Here is an 18,419-nt window from a genome sequence, read left to right as displayed (position 1 = left end):
CTTATCATATTATTATTATAAAGCTAGCTTTTTAGCCAGGGGTGGGTGGTACACAAGGTATTATAGGACCTGTTTCCACTATCATTGTTGTATGATTTCTCCCTTTGTTTTTTATGGTATTGTAACAATGCTGATGATGGTTTTATTTCTAATCATTTGTCTGCTTATGTTAGCCAAAGTACTGCACCTTAGAGCACGTAGTTAAATATAAATATTTTAAACTTTTCCGTGTTTTAGAGTAATTGTAAGAACGGATAGTGACCACAACGCACTCCTACTGGATATGGTGCACCCCGCATGTGCTGTTGGATCACTCCCCGCTGAGCCCAGTGAGGACCCAGGGAATTTGGTTCTTAGTTTCAACAGACGCAGGGTAAAATGGGGGAAATTGGTAAATTCAGAAGAGAGTATAAGCAAAATTTATCAGCTAGCACTCCCTAAGCTAAAAGAATTGGATGTATTAATCAACCAGCCCAGACCCTTAGAATTTAACGAGAAGCTAGCCCAAATCCACGAAGACTTAATGGGAGCCTTAGGTGAAGTTTTCTACCCAGTGGTACCGCCACGGAAGAAAAAGACTCGAACCCCAACCTGGTACAACTCCTCCTGTAAAAAGATCAAGACAGATCTAATAAACACAATAAAAATAGGTTCTGACAAGGGCAAGGTCATTGAGCTCATGCGGAAATACAGGAAAGCCATGGCATTAGCAAGATCGGAATGCGATTGGAATAGATGGCAGGACCTCTCCCTAGCATTAGAAGCGAGGGATTCGAGAAGATTTTGGTCTTTGGTAAATACTGGCACAGGAGAACCTAAAGCTGCAGTGGAGCCAAACATTGCAGCTTTTGTTTGGGAGGCCCACTTTGGCAAATTGTACCAAGAAACCCCTGAATTTGCTAATGATGTGGCTTCCGATGCTTTATCCAATCCTGTAGCTGGATTGGAATTTACCCTCGGCGAGGTGGTCAGTGCAATAGAGGGTCTGGCGATGGGGAAGGCCCCGGGACTCGATAGATTGCCCGGTGACCTCTTTCGACATCACTCAGAGATCTGGGGCCCTTACCTCCTTATTCTTTTTAATTCCATCGCGGGAGGTATGGAGATCCCCTGTACTTGGCTGGGGGCGGAGATAGTACCTATTTTTAAAAAGGCCTCTCCTCTTCTCCCAGCCAACTACAGGCCGATCAGCCTCATAGACGTTCCCCAAAAACTATTCTCTTGCCTCCTCCTGGACCACCTCTTAGATTGGATGGAGGAAAATGAAATCCTTAGCCCCCTCCAGGCTGGCTTCAGGAAAAACACGTCCACCATGGATCAGATTTTCCGCCTCGTTCTCCTCTACTGGAAAACTGTGAGGATCGAGGGGGGGAGGCTGTACATGGTGTTCGTGGACCTGAGGTCAGCCTTTGACCTGGTCCCCCGCAAGAAATTATGGGAGGTCCTAAAGGAGCAGGGTGTTCCTACCCATCTATTACACGCCATAATTAGGCTTCATGACAACAACTTTGCTCAGGTTAGGTGTGGGAGGGATGGAGCGCTGTCATCAAGGTTTCCAGTCCTTAGAGGGGTAAGACAGGGTTGCGTTTTGGCGCCAACCCTGTTTTGCCTCTATGTTAACAGTGTCATATCTCATCTTGACAATGTTGGGGACAATGACGCTCCCTTTTTGGCGGGCAGGAGGGTGCCGGCCATCATGTTTGCGGACGATACCCTCCTGCTCTCAAAATCCCCGATGGGGATTCAACGGATTCTAGATGGATTTGGTCTTTTCTGTAGACAATATGGTCTAGAGATCAATACAGAGAAGACCAAGTTCATGATATTTAACCCCTCACCCAAAACCAGACCTAACCCATCACTGAGTTCAGCAAGACTGGAGAGGGTAAAAACTTTCCAGTACTTGGGGGGTAACCCTACATGAGAATCTATCTTGGGAACCCCAAATAGCAAGATGTCGGCTTAAGCTGTCCCAATTGTCTGGGGCAATTTTGAAGGTTGTAAACACTTCTACTTTTAAACCTATCAGTCCAGTAGTAGAAGTGTACAAAACCCAAGCTAAAGCGGCTGCATCTTATGGTGGTGAGCTATGGGGGTACAAAGCAGGGGCAGAACTTGTCACTGTAGAAAACAATTTCCTCAGACGTCTCCTGGCCCTTCCTCGTGGCACACCCCTGTTCTCCTTAAGATTGGAAATGGGTCTTCCCTCCATAGGAAAGGATTTGGAACTAATGCCATTAAGATTTTGGCACAGGCTCTGGTCCACTGGCGAGCTTGTACACTATAGGCAAGAGCTCATCCATGTAATGAACTCGAACCAGAGTGATAGAATCCCGTGGTTGGCCTTTATAAAGAAAGAACTGTATCGGTTGAGACTCCCTGAGCTATGGGAGTCTCCTGAACAAGGCTGCCAAATGCTCCCTCGAAAAAGACTTGTGGAGATATACAAGGAGAAAAGTCTAGCTTCTCTGGTCTCTGCATCCAACAATGGTATTTTAACTGATCGATTCCTGGATTCCAAAAACTCCTATCATTTTGAAGGTTTTATGGACATTATTTTCCCCATTTTAGCAAGAAAATTGTTCATTCAATGGAGGTAAGGCACTTTGCCTATTAAAACTTTTACCTGCAAATGGACAAAGAGGGATGATAAAATCTGTCCAGGGTGTAGTAATCATGATGAGGAGGAAATCCATGTACTGTTCTTCTGCCCAGCTTGCAACAGACCAAGGAAATATTGGCTAGCGCCACTATGCAGAAACCTGGGTATAAGGAGCCACTTGTACTCGTACAGAATATTGAAAACGAGTACCCTCCCCCATATAGTTTTTGCAGTTGCCAAATTCATAATGGCCATGTGGCAGATAAGGAGAAAATTACTAAAAGACTGAATATTGATGATATGAACTGTAATTCCCTCCCGTGATTAGAACCCCCATGCAAATGGATTTTTATGATTTTTATGGAATGGTCTTCATACAAGTCGATGTTTTTATGTTGAATTACATTATTTTATTGTATCTTTTATGGCCTAATAGGCCGAAGTAAAGAAATAAAGAAAGAAAGATTCAGGCATGTGAATCTATGAAAGATACCCCAATACTGGATAAGAAAACAAGTTACTTAACTGTAACTACAGTTATCCAATATTGGTATCTTTCATAGATTCACATGCACCCACCCTCCTCCCCGTAGAGTCAGTTCTCTATGTTTTGGGACATTTACTTCCCACTCGTGCTAGGAAAATCTGAGGAGAATTGGCTCTGCTGAGAGGGTTCTAGAAGGGTGCTGGTGTCTGATTGGTTGTTACCAAATTCTTGGTTCTTTTGCATAATGAGGTAGATAGGCTGCTAAGTTCTAGGCTTTAGGCCTTTTCTTTGGGCCTACTACTACTACTACTAACCCTTTTGGCACTACTTTTTATTTACCGGGGACTCCCGCCTCGGCGACGGGGAATGATTCAGGCATGTGAATCTATGAAAGATATCAATACTGGATAACTGTAGTTACAGGTAAGTAACTTGTTTTCATACATTCATTCAGATTTGCTATGCCCAGGCAAGTCGAGCACTTCAGAGCATACCATGAGCTCAGCAAGGATGGAACGATAGTGGCACTCTTAGTGTATCCTTTTGCTGCCATTCGTAGATCAACAATGTGTTCTAAACATTTCTCTAAGCATTTCTTTGTGGATATACAAGTCTGAAAAGAAGCCCAAGATGGTCAGACATTTTACAACCTGGCTTGGCAGTTCAGGCTAGACTATTCCCATGAGGAATTGGGTCTACACTGATTTGCATATGGCTGTGTCTTAATTGGGGTGGCGAAGTGAGCAAAAAAATGATGATGGATTCAACCCAGATTTGTGACTGGGAGCGAGTGTCTGAAAAGTTTCAGCGCTCATCCATCATTTCCTTGTGTTTGCAGACATTTTTAAAGACTTTATTTGCTTCCACTTACGCTACTATTTCCTGACAGCCACCGTGTTAGGAGAGGATGGTACTGCTATATAATCAGTGCACAGCATGCGATTCTACAACACAGAAATAGTATAGGTTGCTTATCTATAATAACCGGTTTCATGTTGTACATTCACACAAGACCTTCCCTCGTCCATAAAGGCATCAAAGTTGCATAAGATGATAGAATCGCAAGATATTCAGTGTATGCACACACCCCTGTTTGCAGTTGTAGGAACCTAAATAGTCTTAAGTTACAGTCTGTCGCTAGTGTTTTTCAAGTCATTTTATGTAAAACCGAATCTGAAAGCAAAACAAGTTTTAATATTCCCACACAACACTAGATGGATGAGGCTTCAAGATTATCTGTACCATTCATTTGTCTGCCCAGAGTTGTTGAGTTTCTGAACTTATTTAAAATCCAGTTAGCCTTCACTGGTTTGTAGGATGGGGTAGTGGAATTTGAGGAATTGATACTTGGAGCATCTGGCAAAGTAAGTAGTTCAACTCTAGCCTGCCACTCTAAGTGGGAACGCTATGTTTTTATGCTTTTAACTATATTTGAAGGCAAGTAATTTTTCTAAAATACATCTGACTTAGCATTAAGCAAAATGTTTTTCCATGCATTACCAGGCATTTTATTAATTCCATAATTTGTTGTAACAACTTTTTCACTGTACTAAAAGTCTGCATGTTTATTTTCCACTTACAAATACCAAGTGTCAGGCCTCTTCAGACTTGGAACACAATTTCTTGTTTAACTTTTAATATAAGGTGGATGAAAACATGAAGGAAGCTCAGAAACGAGATGCTGTCCGTCAAGGAAAATTTTATTTCAAGAAAGAGATTTGCAAAGGTACTTCTTTCCTCTCCAGTTTTAATACACACACAAGAGTTTTTTCATAATTTCATAAGCACTGATGTATGTTTTCTTCTTTTGCTTCAAGCCGGAAATGCCGTTGTTGATGGTTGCACTACAGCTTATAATGGGACTGATACAGATGAGGAGTGTGTCTTAATGAGTATTGATGCGATCATCAATGGAAAGGTGAGTAGGTTTTTTTTGTGTGTTTTTTTGTGTGTGAAATAAATGATTAAGTATTTTCTCACTGTCCGCTATAGAGGTTATTGACAAGTTTTATTTAACCTTGCAGGAAGGGTTATTTCCTGGTTTAATCCCAATTCTGAACTCCTATCTTGAAAATATGGAAGTAGATGTGGATACAAGATGTACCATCTTAAACTACCTCAGACTAATAAAAAAAAGAGCATCAGGTATATTTTATCTATATTTCGTTATTTTTATCTTTAATAACGTTTTTCTATTTGACACTTGCTGAAAAAGAACTTCAGGACATACTCTGATTACTTTGAAATTAATAGTTTTGCCATAAAATTAAGGAAGCAAAAGAATAGCCGATTTGTTTTATTTTTTCATTTTGTCAGAGAAGCATGTAAACAATGTATTACCATAAATAAAAATATAGAATTCACCTAACCAAATTCAAATTGGGTTAACTTTCTGAGAAACTATCTAGAAAATCTAATCACATTTTCTAATGTGCATTTTTAGATACAATCGGGCATCTAATATTGATTGTACGCTGAGGGGAGTCTATCTTGATCTCTCCATGCCTTTTTGACCAAAAGGTGTAATCCTGGAGACACATGAACGGCAGACTTTTGTGTGCTGCAAAACATTTACTCTTCTAGTTGGAGATGGTTGCTTATGAAATACCTTTTTGTGCCTACATTGAGCTTCCATTTAAATAGACCTCTAGAAATAAATCATGTAGAATGTTTGGATACAAGTAGATTTTTCTACAGGTGGCAGTATTTTTCCATTATGTGATCTTTACAGATAATCATGGCACTCAACTGCTCACATATGGTTGAAATCCTGTAAAGCATTGTAATTAAATGACATCTCTCCTCCTTCATGGGATCTTTAAACCACCTACTCCCCCGACCCCTTTGTTCAGGGTCTCTCCACAAAAGTGTAAATATGCATATTCACTAAGAACGCACAGTTGAAGTGTAGTTAATGACAAGAAAATGTGAATAACCTGAAATGTGCTGCTTATGGTAAGGTAAACTAACCATAACTCGCACATCGGGCATGCACTGCTCATTACCTCCCATGTCCTCACTGATGGCATGTTATGAGATCATTAATAAGATCTCAAATGATACTGATGACATTGTTTATGACACTGCAGTTTTGATTTCTCTAGCCATTAAGGAGATGATATTGTTAACCATCTTTAATAAGACATTTTTATATCGAGTGATAACTGTTTTTGGTATACTTTTAATAATACTGATTTTGAATATTATTTTGTTAAAAATTGGGTTGGCAGAGGTATACACCTTGCCCAAGTAGGGACGACAATCGTAGTCAGGGTAAGGCCGATACACACCCTAAATCCACACGGGCTCATCCTCTGGTAGCTTGGCACAGAGCAGTCCGGTGTAACTTAAGAGGCAAAGTGTAAAGTATTTGGGCAACACTCAAAACAGTAAAGACCACCACTCGAAAATAATCCTCACCACATTAGAAAGATAGAGCTTAATTTTATGAACACAACAAGACAAAAATGACAAAAATCAAGTAAGTAGAACTGTAGTTACAAATTTTTAAAGCATATCTGCAAATATACTGATAAAAAAAGCATAACGCTCCAACTGGAAAAATCTGGTTGAGCTAGACCTGCGTCAATCCAAAAGTTTAGGCCAAGTGTGGTTCAGATACAGGGACTGACCTTGTCCAGCTGAAAAAGTACTTTTTAGATGGATGATGTGGAGTCGTAGAAAACCCAATGGGAGGAGCAGAGGAGGCAATGTTTGTCGATCCTGCTGGATGTCGGCAAGGCCTCTGTTCAAATGGCGCTCTCTGTATTAACAGCAAATCTCATGATAGACTATGCATTGTCGCCGAGCGGCGCAGCCAGCAATGTGAGGTGTTTGTGCACAGCAGTGATGTGTCGGCGTCGAAAAGAGAGGTGCCTGTTTCGACCGGCACAACAGCGATGCATGACTTTTGCTGTTAATATACTTACAAGGGCCCAGGACTGGGGTGGCACCTCTTGGCACTGCAGGACTCATAGTTGGCAGAGTCCAGAGGCTGTGGCACGGTTGCTGGAAGTCTTTGATGACCCTGAGACTTCAGTGCAGTAGGCAAGCCCTTGTAGTCACTTTGGTTCTGGGGATGTAGTGATGCAGGTCCAGTCCTCCTCACTCCCAGGCAAGGATTGCAGCAGGGCAGGCACAGCAAAGCCAGCAGAGGCTAGCAAGTGATAATCCTTTCAGCAGCACAGCAGTCCTTCTACCTGGCAGAATGTTCTCTGGTCTAGAAGTTTACTGAATTAGTCAGTAATTGTGTCCAGTTATGCCTTTGAAGTGGGGGAGACCTTACAGAGAGGCATTTGAGGTGCACAGAGTTCCTGCCCTGGCCCCAGACTCCCTACAATGGGGCATGCAGCTCTTTGTGTGGGGACAGGCACAGCCCATTCAGGTATCCGATCTTCCCTCCCATCCTGACCAGGATGACCGATCAGAACGTTGCTGGCCCAAACAATCATGCCTAAGTTTCTTTGTGTGTGGCTTTCGGGAGGTAATGCACAAAGCCCAGCTGTCACCCACCCCGGACGTGAATTCCGAAACAGGCAGGGGCACAGAGTGTTTAGTTGAGAAGATGCCAACTTTCTAAAAGTGGCATTTTCAGGCTTTCAACTTAAAGTCCAACTTTACCACAAGTTGTGATTTTAAATTAGAAGTCTAGGGACACCAAACTGCAACTATATATATTTTCTTAATTGGAAATTACACTTATAAAATCTAATTCCAATGTTAACCTATGAGAGAGAGATACGCCTTTCAGTAGTGAAAAACAAATGTAACTACCTGGACATGTAAAATTTAGAAGTACATGTCCAACTTTTTAAATACACTTCACCCTGCTCTTGGGGCAATCCAGTGCCTACCTTAGGGGTGACTTAAGACACACGAAAAAGGAAGGTTTGGGTTCAGAACTGCACACACAGGCCCTGCAGTGGGGACTTATAAGTAAATTTACCATGCCAATGCTACCATGTGTTAGGGAAAGAGCACATGCCCAGAATACAAATGGCTGGATTTAAACTGGAATGGAATTGGTAGCAAAAAACAATGGATTTAGGCACAGATCTCTGTACTGGGGTAAATGTTTGACATTGTTCAACATTCTGTCCGTCAGTTGTTCTTTTTGCAGAATACAAAGGCCAGCAAAAATGAAGCCATCAAAATAGGAGGACAAAAAGTCAGGGGAAACCACGCCAAGGATTCCATAACATATTTATTTTGTTAATTTGCAGTATAATGATGCAGACAGTCTGCAAACCCGGGCTTGAGCTTTGTACGTTGACAGAAGGTCCAGATATCTCTAATAACCCTTTCAAGCCCACAAAAACATTTTGTAGTACGAATTCCTTAAACTACTAAACAGATTTCCACTAAACGAATCAAATGTGCTTTCATCAATAATGTTTCTATTCCTTGCCACGTTTGGTGTATTTCTGTTCACTCTTATTTCTGTATTGGGTTGAAGAGCAGACATTTCTATGGCAGTTACAATGAGGAACAGTCCCCCCCCCCCCCCCCCCATCCCCCCCTTCATTTTACCATCCCATTAAGTGTCTCCACTCCAACCCCCCTTCCCATGACAGATTTTTATGAAACTGAAAATATTAAAATGAGCATGGTATGAGTCAGCTAATTGTTTCGGTAGATCAGTAAACTGCAGCAAGTTTATTGGCAATTGAAGATTCCCCTTCATTTGATTTTGTTCATTGTCCGATCTGCATGAAACATGACATTTGTACACTGGGCTAACAGCCTGACAAATTTCATGCAGAATAATTAATTTTATGAGTTGCAATATTGAGTGGCCACAAAACTAAACATCACATTTTTTTCTCCTTTTGCAAAACTAGGTCCTCCTGGTTTTGAGACCTTGGAGCACAGAACTTCTGTGAGATGGATGCCCTGTGTATGAAAAACAACTTTTTGTCTCCTCAGCAAATTTTGTTCTCTGGAAGTAGACCATTCTTTTTTTAAAATGGGTTGGATACCCAAGAATAGTTGTCTTGACTGGGATAAAGTGTTAACTAGTTGATAAGGACACTAGAGTTATATATGCGCAACAGTGAATTACTGGGATATTTTTCCCCGAGGGGTTCTGAGTGGCATTAAATAGACTACGGGAGTGAAGCTTGAATACTCTGTCACTTCAAAAACCCATTCTATATTTATATTAATTAACCAGTGGCAGTCGCCACTGGGTAGTTATAGTATAGTTAGGATTGTGTTTCCATAGGAAATGCCTTTTTTGTATTGCTAATAACTTTGCTGCTGTTTGACAAATCTCCACAAAACGTTTGAATCAAAGTTCTAATTTTTGACTAGTTTGCTAGTGGAAAATCTCCGGGTGAGCAGGGGCTGAGAAACAATGGGGGTCCAAAACGTCTTTTTCCACATTAATTTTTCCATACATTAGACACAGCTACAGCCCAAACCGCGGAACAGATGTTCACCAATTTTGACACAGAAAGCTGGAGCTTAGTCAAAAGTGCTTTTTATTTTTTGGTGTAAATCTGTTCAGTAGTGTTGGAGACATTTTGGTTGAAAAAATATGTATATAATATGCCGTGGAGGTTTCATGGAGCCAGCAGAACTCCTGCTGAGATCCGATTGGCTGGCACTACATATACCAGGAAGTGGTGGCAGCAATCTTGGGACTCGCGACTCAGTCCAGAGTTGCAAAAAAGCCATAAGGGACAGAATTGAAGAGAAAACAAAAGTGCGGACTCGAGTGCCTTTTTAAAAAATACTGCCGGCAGCGGGGATCCACAGGTGGTTAAGGGCCCCCTTATCGTCTAGGGATGGCTCATTGACGTTGCCCCATGGTCCCCAAACCCTGGAATACCATCTATTTACCTGCCCATCGGCCCGGGCAAGGAAAGTGCTACTTTTCTCCCACCGGGTGGGAGCTCAAAGCTGCTTGCCTCTGGCGAGAGAACAAAAAATGTCCTGCCCAAGCTCTTGGGCAAGGATATGCTGCGAGTTGCTCCTACCCCGTAGGAGCAGAAGAAAACTGTTCCCGTGGGGTTGGAGCAATGCCGACTCCCACTGCACCCCGAAGGGTGCATACCGGGGAACCGGCAAGGCTGCCGGGGACCTGGGCCTCCCTGGGCAGCACCCGAGGTACGCACTGTGGGGTGCCCCTAGTGGGCACCTGATTTCCCCGTTTAAAAAAAAATGCAGGCACATAAGTGTGTGGGGTGCCCAGGTGGGCACCAGGAAACTCTGTAAATAAAAAAAGAAAACCGCACCCGCGTAGCCACTTGCATGGAGCAGCAGGATCGTGGACGCCCTGGGGCTCCCCCACAGCCCCCAGAAAGAATCATGCCGTGAGATGCCCCAGGTGGGAACCGCAGCACCCCGTAAATTTAAAAAAAGCAAACGCTGGCATGGCTCCATGGGGCCTTTTGCTAGGAGGCCACGGGGGTTCTGGGGCTCCACTCGTAACCCCTATAAAAAAAAGATAACACTGCTGCTTATTTATTGTTACCTGGTCCTTTAAGGAGCTTCCCCCATAATGACGCCATAATAGCAGCTTCCTCCTGCCACACACAGTTTGCCTACTAACTGGGGTGTTTGTGTAAGAGTAATGTATTGTTTGCTATGTCTATAATCTATATTTTTGATTTAAATAATTTAAAATCGATAGGTTTGTGACTCAATGCATTCTTTCACTATGTGAATCGCAAGATGCCTCCTTTCTAAGGTTTTATTAAGAAACCATTCTTAGGTTGATCGAGGTTACATCAAGGTAAATATACAAAGCTCCAAGCGGAAACCTGCTTTCTAGAGGCTTCTGAAAAGTGCCAGTGTGTTATAAAGAAAACACAAGTGTGTGTGAATTTCTCTCACTTGACTTTGGGCAAATCAATTTTAAATGGGTAATTTTCCCATTCCTATGAAAAGTAGAGATGTGTTTCGTCACACGTAAATTGCTGGATCTGAAAGAAACACGTTAGTTAGATTCCTCACCTTAGAATATCCCCAGGCGTCAGACTGGATCCGGAAGATTTTTCGTCAGCAATACCCCTTGCGCGTCGCTAGGCGTCGTCTGCGGCTCCGCGTCCGTCGTCGGCATCGTGCGCCGGAATGACGTCGTCGGAGTACTTAGATGCCGCCCTCACGCGCTGACGTCAGTTCTTCTTCTTTTTTCCGCGCTAGTAAGCGCAGATCCGGGAGAGCTACCCCTTTAGTCACTTTTTGACTAACTTTTTTCGATCCTTTTTGATCTTGTCTCGACTCCGGTGCCGGCAGGATGCCTGGTTTTAAAGCCTGTGCTGACTGCAACCGCTTGATGTCGGTTACGGACCATCACCGCCGGTGCCTTTACTGCTTGGGCCACGACGCGGCGTCTTGTTCGGACTGCAAGGCCCTGACCTCGAAGGCTAGACGGGAGCGGTCCCGTAAGCTTCTCGAGCTTCGCCACTCTGCTCCGCGCCCCTCTCGATCCCGGTCCAGGAGGAGGTCCGAGGATCGGTCGCGGAGCCGCAGCCGACGTCATCATCGATCGTCTGTCTCCAAGTCTTCGGGTAAGTCGAAGCACTCCAAGAAGTCCAAGAGGCGACACCGCTCTTAGGACTCCCCTCGCCGGTCGCGCGACTCGGCCGAGGGTCAGGGTGGTTCCACCCCCGCGGCTCCAGCGGAGCCGCAGGCGCCGCGCAAGTCCCCATACCCGCCGGTCCCTGGGACTGACGCGACGCCGGCGGAAGTCAGTGCCTTCCTCTCGGCCATGAGGAACCTGGCTCCGCCGTCGACGCCCGCTGGCGCGCCTTCGGGCCCCGCGGACCTGACTGGGCAACCTTGCCTGCCGGCGGCCCCGGCGCCGTCGACCGCTCCGGCCTCGACGCCACAAGCGCCCGAGGGACCCGTTCCCGAGTCCCCGCCGACGCCGGTCGACCTCGTCACGCCTCCTCCGCCGGCGTCGACACCGGTACCACCTCCGACGCCGACTCCGCTCGGCGTCGAGCCCCAGTTCAGCCCCGCTCCGGGCCCGGCGCCGTTACGGCATCGATGGACGCCGCGTACGGCGCCGCTGGAGACACATTTTGTCTATCGCCCGGCTCCAATCCTTCCTCCTGCATACCAGGAATCTGATGATGGGGGCGAATGGGAGGGATCCGAGGATCCTATGGCCGCTCAGGCTCAACTGTCACAGGACTGGGCAGATGAACTGGGGGAGGCCAGTGGTCTGGATACCTCTCCAGACACTGGATTCATCTCTCCTCCGACTGTGGCTTCGGAGGAGGGTGCTGCTTTCTCTGTGGTGCTGCGCAAGGCGGCCGCGGCCCTTGGGCTCGAGCTACCTGCCGTGGCTGTGAGGACTAACGTCCTCACTGAGGTGCTTCAGTCTGCAGCAAGCTCCACTGAGCCTCTGCTGCCATTCAATGAGGCCCTCACTGACGTTCTGCAGGGCACCTGGTCCAAGCCCTCCACAGTTCCTCCTGTGGACAGGAACGTCGCCAGGCGCCACCGCCCTGCTCCGGGCGACCCCAGTTTTCTGTCCCAACACCCTACCCCCGAGAGCCTGGTTATCCAGGCCTCTACCTCCCAATCCTCCTTCCTGACCGCTCCGCCGGACCGGGATTCCAAGAGACTGGAACAGTTCGGCAAAAAGCTGTTCTCCTTCCTTAGTTTGGGTCTGCGTTCTTTGAACACTGCCTGTCTCTTGGACCGTTATTCCCACTCTCTGTGGGATACGGTGGAGGACGTGCTGCCCCTGTGTCCGGAGGAGGTCCAGACACGACTTACCCAGGCTCTGGCCGATGGGAGGGATGCAGCGCGACATGCTATCCGATGTGGGCTTGACACTACGGACTCGCTGGGTAGGGCGATTTCTACCTCAGTGGCGCTTAGACGTCACGCCTGGCTGCGGTCCACGTCCTTTTCGGGCGATGTCCAGAGCACCCTCATGGACATGCCCTTTGATGGCACTCGCCTTTTCGGCGAGAAAGCGGACAGTGCGCTGAATCGCTTTAAGGACTCCTGGGCTACGGCCAAGTCCTTGGGCCTCGCGGCCCCGCGGTCGCAAACCTCCGCCTTTCGCCCCTTTCGTGGCCAAGGAAGGGGTGCCTTCTCCCGTGCGCCTAGCCACCAGCCGCAGAACCAACCTGCGCGTGGACGTGGTTTCCGCCGAGGCGGTTCTGGAGGACGACGCGGTCAGCCCACATCCACCCCGGCAGCATCCGCCTCAAAGCCTTCCTAGTCCGAGCTTTCAGGCCCATTCCACGCCAGTGGGCGGCAGAGTTCGCCATCACCTGCTCCACTGGCGGTCCATCACATCGGACAGGTGGGTGCTGCAAATCGTCCGAAGGGGCTACTCCCTCCCCTTCGAGACGACCCCTCCAGCCATGCCACCGCAGCACCACCGTATCTCGGGGGATCATTTGAATCAACTCCACGAGGAAGTTTCGGCCCTCTTGCCCAAGGGGGCCGTCGAGCGCGTTCCGAGCCCAGAAGTAGGTCGTGGTTGTTATTCCCACTACTTTCAGGTTCCCAAGAAGGGCAAAGGGGGCCTACGCCCTATCTTGGACCTCCGGAACGTCAATGCCTTCCTCCGGAAGGAGAGGTTCAAGATGTTAACTTTGGCTCAGGTTCTAGCTGCCCTAGACCCTGGAGACTGGATGGTGGCGTTGGACTTGCAGGACGCATATTTCCACATCCCCGTCCTGCCGGCCCACAGGCGTTACCTGCGGTTCACGGTGGGTCAAGAGCACTTTCAGTTTACCGTGCTTCCCTTAGGCCTCACCAGTGCCCCTCGGGTGTTCACGGAAGTGATGGCGGCGGTTGCAGCTCATCTGCGCAGATCGGGGGTTCCAGTCTTCCCCTATCTCGACGACTGGTTGTTGAAGGCGGGCTCGCCCCAGGCAGTCGTCTCCCACCTCCAGACTACGGCGGATCTCCTGCATTTGCTGGGATTTTCCATCAACGTGCCGAAGTCACACCTGAGTCCCTCTCAGAAGCTCCTCTTCATCGGAGCGGTTCTCGATTCGGCGCAGTTCCTGGTCCATCCACCGGAACAGCGGGTCCGGGATATTCGGGCAGCGATTCCCATCTTTCGGCCTCTATCCTCTATCCTGGGTTTCGGTCAGGCTAGTGTTGCGGCTTCTGGGGCTGATGGCCTCCTGCATCCTACTAGTGCATCACGCCAGGCGGCGCATGCGGGCTCTGCAGTGGGACCTGAAGTTTCAGTGGGCCCAGCATCACGGCAACCTGTCCGACCGTCTCGGAGGGCACTGCACAGCAGTTGCAGTGGTGGCTCACGGACCGCGATTGGGTCAAGGGCAACAGCCTCTCCCTTCCCCAACCGGAGCATGTCGTAGTGATGGATGCGTCCCTCCTGGGATGGGGTGGCCATATGGGAGAGGCGGAGATCAGAGGCCTCTGGTCTCCGGCGGAGTCTCGTCTCCACATCAACCTGTTGGAGTTGAGAGCGATCCGGCTTGCACTGAAAGCCTTCCTTCCCTCTGTCCGGGGAAGTGTCGTGCAGGTGTTCACGGACAACACCACCGCCATGTGGTATTGCAACAAACAGGGCGGGGTGGGGTCGGGTGGTGGACCCTTTGTCAGGAGGCTCTGCGCCTCTGGACATGGCTGGAACACCAGGGCGTCACCCTGGTGGTTCAACATCTGGCGGGCTCTCTGAACGCCAGAGCAGACGAACTCAGCCGCCGGTGCATGATGGATCACGAATGGCGTCTGAACTCCGAAGTGGCGCAAGGTCTCTTTCAGCAGTGGGGAGAGCCTTGGTTAGATCTATTCGCCACCGAAGAGAACGCGCAATGTCAGCAGTTCTGCGCGTTGGAATTTCCAAGGCGGCACTCGCTCGGCGACGCTTTTCGTCGCGAGTGGAGTTGCGGTCTGTTGTACGCCTTTCCGCCTATACCACTTCTGCCCAGAGTGCTGCAGAAGATCAAGCACGACCGGGCCCAAGTCATCTTGGTGGCTCCGGATTGGGCACGAAGGTACTGGTATCCCGAGCTACTCAGTATGTTGACTGATCCTCCGATACGTCTGCCCCTTCGGGAGGATCTTCTTTCGCAGCAGCAGGGGACGGTCCTCCACCCGAACCTGTCCAGCCTCCACCTCCATGCGTGGAGATTGAGCGGCGGCAGTTGATGCCATTTGACTTGCCTCCTGAAGTCTGTGACATCATTCTGGCAGCCAGGCGTCCCTCCACAAAGACGGTATACGCCTGCCGGTGGAACAAATTTGTGGCATGGTGCACAGCAAAGGCTGTGGATCCCCTTTCCGCCCCTCTTTCTGAGGTTCTACTGTTTCTTCTTTCTTTGGCCCGGCAGGGCTCTGCCCTGGGCACCCTGAAAGGTTATCTTGCTGCCATCTCTGCCTTCTTGCGGCTTCCTGATCAGCCTTCTCTTTTCAAGTCCCCCGTAGTTACACGCTTTCTAAAAGGCATTACTCACACGTTCCCCCCTGTCCCTTTTGTAATGCCTCAGTGGGACTTGAATGTTGTTCTCACATTTCTAATGTGCGCTCCCTTTGAGCCTCTTCATAATTGTCCTCTTCGTCTGCTGACGCTTAAGACTGCTTTTCTGGTAGCCATCACCTCGGCTAGACGGGTGAGTGAGCTCCAGGCTTTATCTTCAAAGCCTCCTTTTCTCTCTGTTCATCCGGACAAGGTTGTCCTTCGGCCTCATCCCTCCTTTCTTCCGAAAGTGGTGACTCCGTTTCATCTTGGGCAGTCTGTCACCTTGCCCACCTTCTTTCCGCCTCCGCATCCTTCCAAAGAGGAAGAGAGGCTCCACCGTCTGGACCCAAAACGTGCGCTCTCCTTTTATCTGGACCGCACAAAGCAGTTCCGGGTGGACGACCAACTTTTCGTTGGATACGTGGGTGCTAAGAAGGGGAAAGCTGTGCACAAACGGACCATCTCTCGGTGGGTCGTTTTGTGCATCAAAATGTGTTACTCCTTGGCAAAAAAGGACCCTCCTGTTGGGCTGCGCGCCCATTCTACTCGGGCCACGGCGGCTACCACTGCTTTGGGACGGGGTGTCCTTTAGCAGGACATCTGTCGGGCGGCAACGTGGGCTTCGCTACACACGTTTGCCAGGCATTATTGCCTTGACAGCCAAGTCCGGAGGAATGGCTTCTTTGGCCGTCTGTCCTCCAGGACTTTCTGGTGTGATCTTGGTTCGCAGACCCACCACCGGGGATGGTATTGCTTGGGTATCTATTCTAAGGTGAGGAATCTAACTAACGTGTTTCTTTCAGATGAACAAGTTACTTACCTTCGGTAACGATGTATCTGTAAGAAACATTAGTTAGTTAGATTCCTCACCGACCCACCCATCCTCCCCGTTCTGCGAACTGACATCTAGGGTTAAGGTTATCCTTTTCAGGCCCCTAGATTTTATTTTTGGCACCAGTGTTGGTCTTTGCATGGTTCTTTGTTCCTGGCGCGGAAAGCTATGTACAAGAACGGACGTCAGCGCGCGAGGGCGGCGTCTAAGTACTCCGACGTCATTCCGGCGCACAACGCCGACGACGGACGCGGAGCCGCAGACGACGCCTAGCGACGCGCAAGGGGTATTGCTGACGAAAAATCTTTCGGATCCAGTCTGACGCCTGGGGATATTCTAAGGTGAGGTATCTACCTAACTAATGTTTCTTACAGATACATCGTTACCGAAGGTAAGTAACTTGTTCTGTTAGAGGTGAAATTTGAATGACGTTTAATAATTCTTCCCCTTTCGAATTTTCCCCGTAGTAGTGCAGATGTCCAAAACTCACATGTTAGCAGGTTAATCCAATGCAAACTATTTCTAACTGGTCGATTACAATGTTAATCAGCATAATTTTCCTATATGGTGGCGCTGAAGTCCTAATTCCCCAACTATTATTGATTCAAACTACTTCCGATGTCACTTCAACAAAGAGTGAGGTTTGAATACATAAGCAAGATCACAGCTCTGTGGAATTAAACTTCCATTGAAAAGTAAGATCTAGCTGTCCTGGTATTTCTTTTTGGGGATGGGAGAAGTAATAGGAGTTTTAGAAGGTCAACTATATTAAAACTCTGGAAAACATCCAATGCTGTATTTAGTCTGAGAGCTGTGTATTCAATGACTATAAGTGCACGCACAGTAATGAACCCTTCAGATCTTGATTCTGTCTGTGTGGGGACTCCACTGCCTGGAGAAAAAGGTTGCTAGCAGAGGGTCTATGGTGGGTGTAGTCTCAAATTCGAGGTGTAGACTGCACCCTCAGCACCTGTAAGTCACATGGAGGTGGGGGCTGCATTGTGAAAGCGCTTTTACACCCACCTCCAAACCACTGATCTGCCTAGAGCAATATTTAATGTGCATGCACCTCCACCCAATACTATCCTGTGGCACGTTAAGAAAAGGGGTCATATCTCGGGTCTGGGAGGCAGTGGTGCCCCAAAAGGGGTGCATTCATGAGCGCTAGAACATCCTAGGAAGAAATATGGCCCCTACCCACGAGGTTAGGATCGGAGCTGTCCCTTCTTAGAGCTGCAGACACTTTAAACATGCCTATTTCAAAGTGGAATACCCTGCTAAAATAGTTTCCTTTAATTTAAGGCTATAAAAGGCATGAATAAGAGTAAAATAAAGTGGTGCAATAATGCTGCATAATTTGCAAATCTATGTTGCTTATTCCTGGTGGGGTCTGCCTAAGGTAGCTATAACACACCCTTAACATGGACTGCTAATTACCTCACATATTACATCACTCCTGTCATCTTCTATGACATCATTGATAATATCACTGCAACATTTGCAATGAAATTATTTATGAGAACTGTACATGATGGGGACTCGAGTTATAGTTCTAAATATTTCATGTGAAAACAAAAGTGGATATGCTAAATGCTCTCATATCTATACGTCAGTTATCTTTATACTCAAGCAATCAAATATAACATTTAATCAGATATTAGGGTGCTTCTGTGGCGCTGTATTACCCATCCACCTTGGGTAAAAGATCCGCTAGCTCTGCAGCCGCAGTCTAGATCAAAATGTTCCAAGAAATGCACCTGAGCACACCTACGCAGTTACTTTTATCCTCATACAAGTAAGTCATCAAAGAAGAACGGCTCCCGTCAATAAAGTTCCAATTTTCAGTCTTTCAATGAGTAGTTCACAACAATCGATGAGTCCAATCATTAATATTTTATTCCATTTGAGACAAGAAAACGGCAGCAGACGCGCGTTTCGTCCTCCTGGACTTTCTCATGGCTGCAAAATTACATATACAAATATTAAAAACAACTTTATTCATTAAAAGATTAAAACACAATTGTGAAAACAATTGCAAAACGTTATGCCTCATTGCTAGTGAGCATGGAGCACACACCACCATCCC

The 18,419-nt window shown here is 47.3% G+C and overlaps 1 protein-coding gene across 1 annotated transcript in view; it reads left to right on the top strand.

The window, feature by feature from the left end:
- The window catches only part of GCLC (glutamate-cysteine ligase catalytic subunit), a 252,101-nt gene that overhangs the window by 220,499 nt on the left and 13,183 nt on the right, over nt 1-18,419 (top strand). The window contains exons 13-15 of the mRNA XM_085610850.1: nt 4,734-4,815; nt 4,907-5,007; nt 5,114-5,234. Of these exons, the coding sequence (XP_085466976.1) occupies nt 4,734-4,815; nt 4,907-5,007; nt 5,114-5,234 (304 nt within the window). The remainder of the gene's footprint in view (nt 1-4,733; nt 4,816-4,906; nt 5,008-5,113; nt 5,235-18,419) is intronic.

Source organism: Triturus cristatus, chromosome 6 (genome assembly GCF_964204655.1).
Source record: "Triturus cristatus chromosome 6, aTriCri1.1, whole genome shotgun sequence".
NCBI classification, from domain to species: domain Eukaryota; kingdom Metazoa; phylum Chordata; class Amphibia; order Caudata; family Salamandridae; genus Triturus; species Triturus cristatus.
Note: the sequence above shows the minus strand (reverse complement) of the source record. Positions and strands in the feature narration are given on the sequence as shown.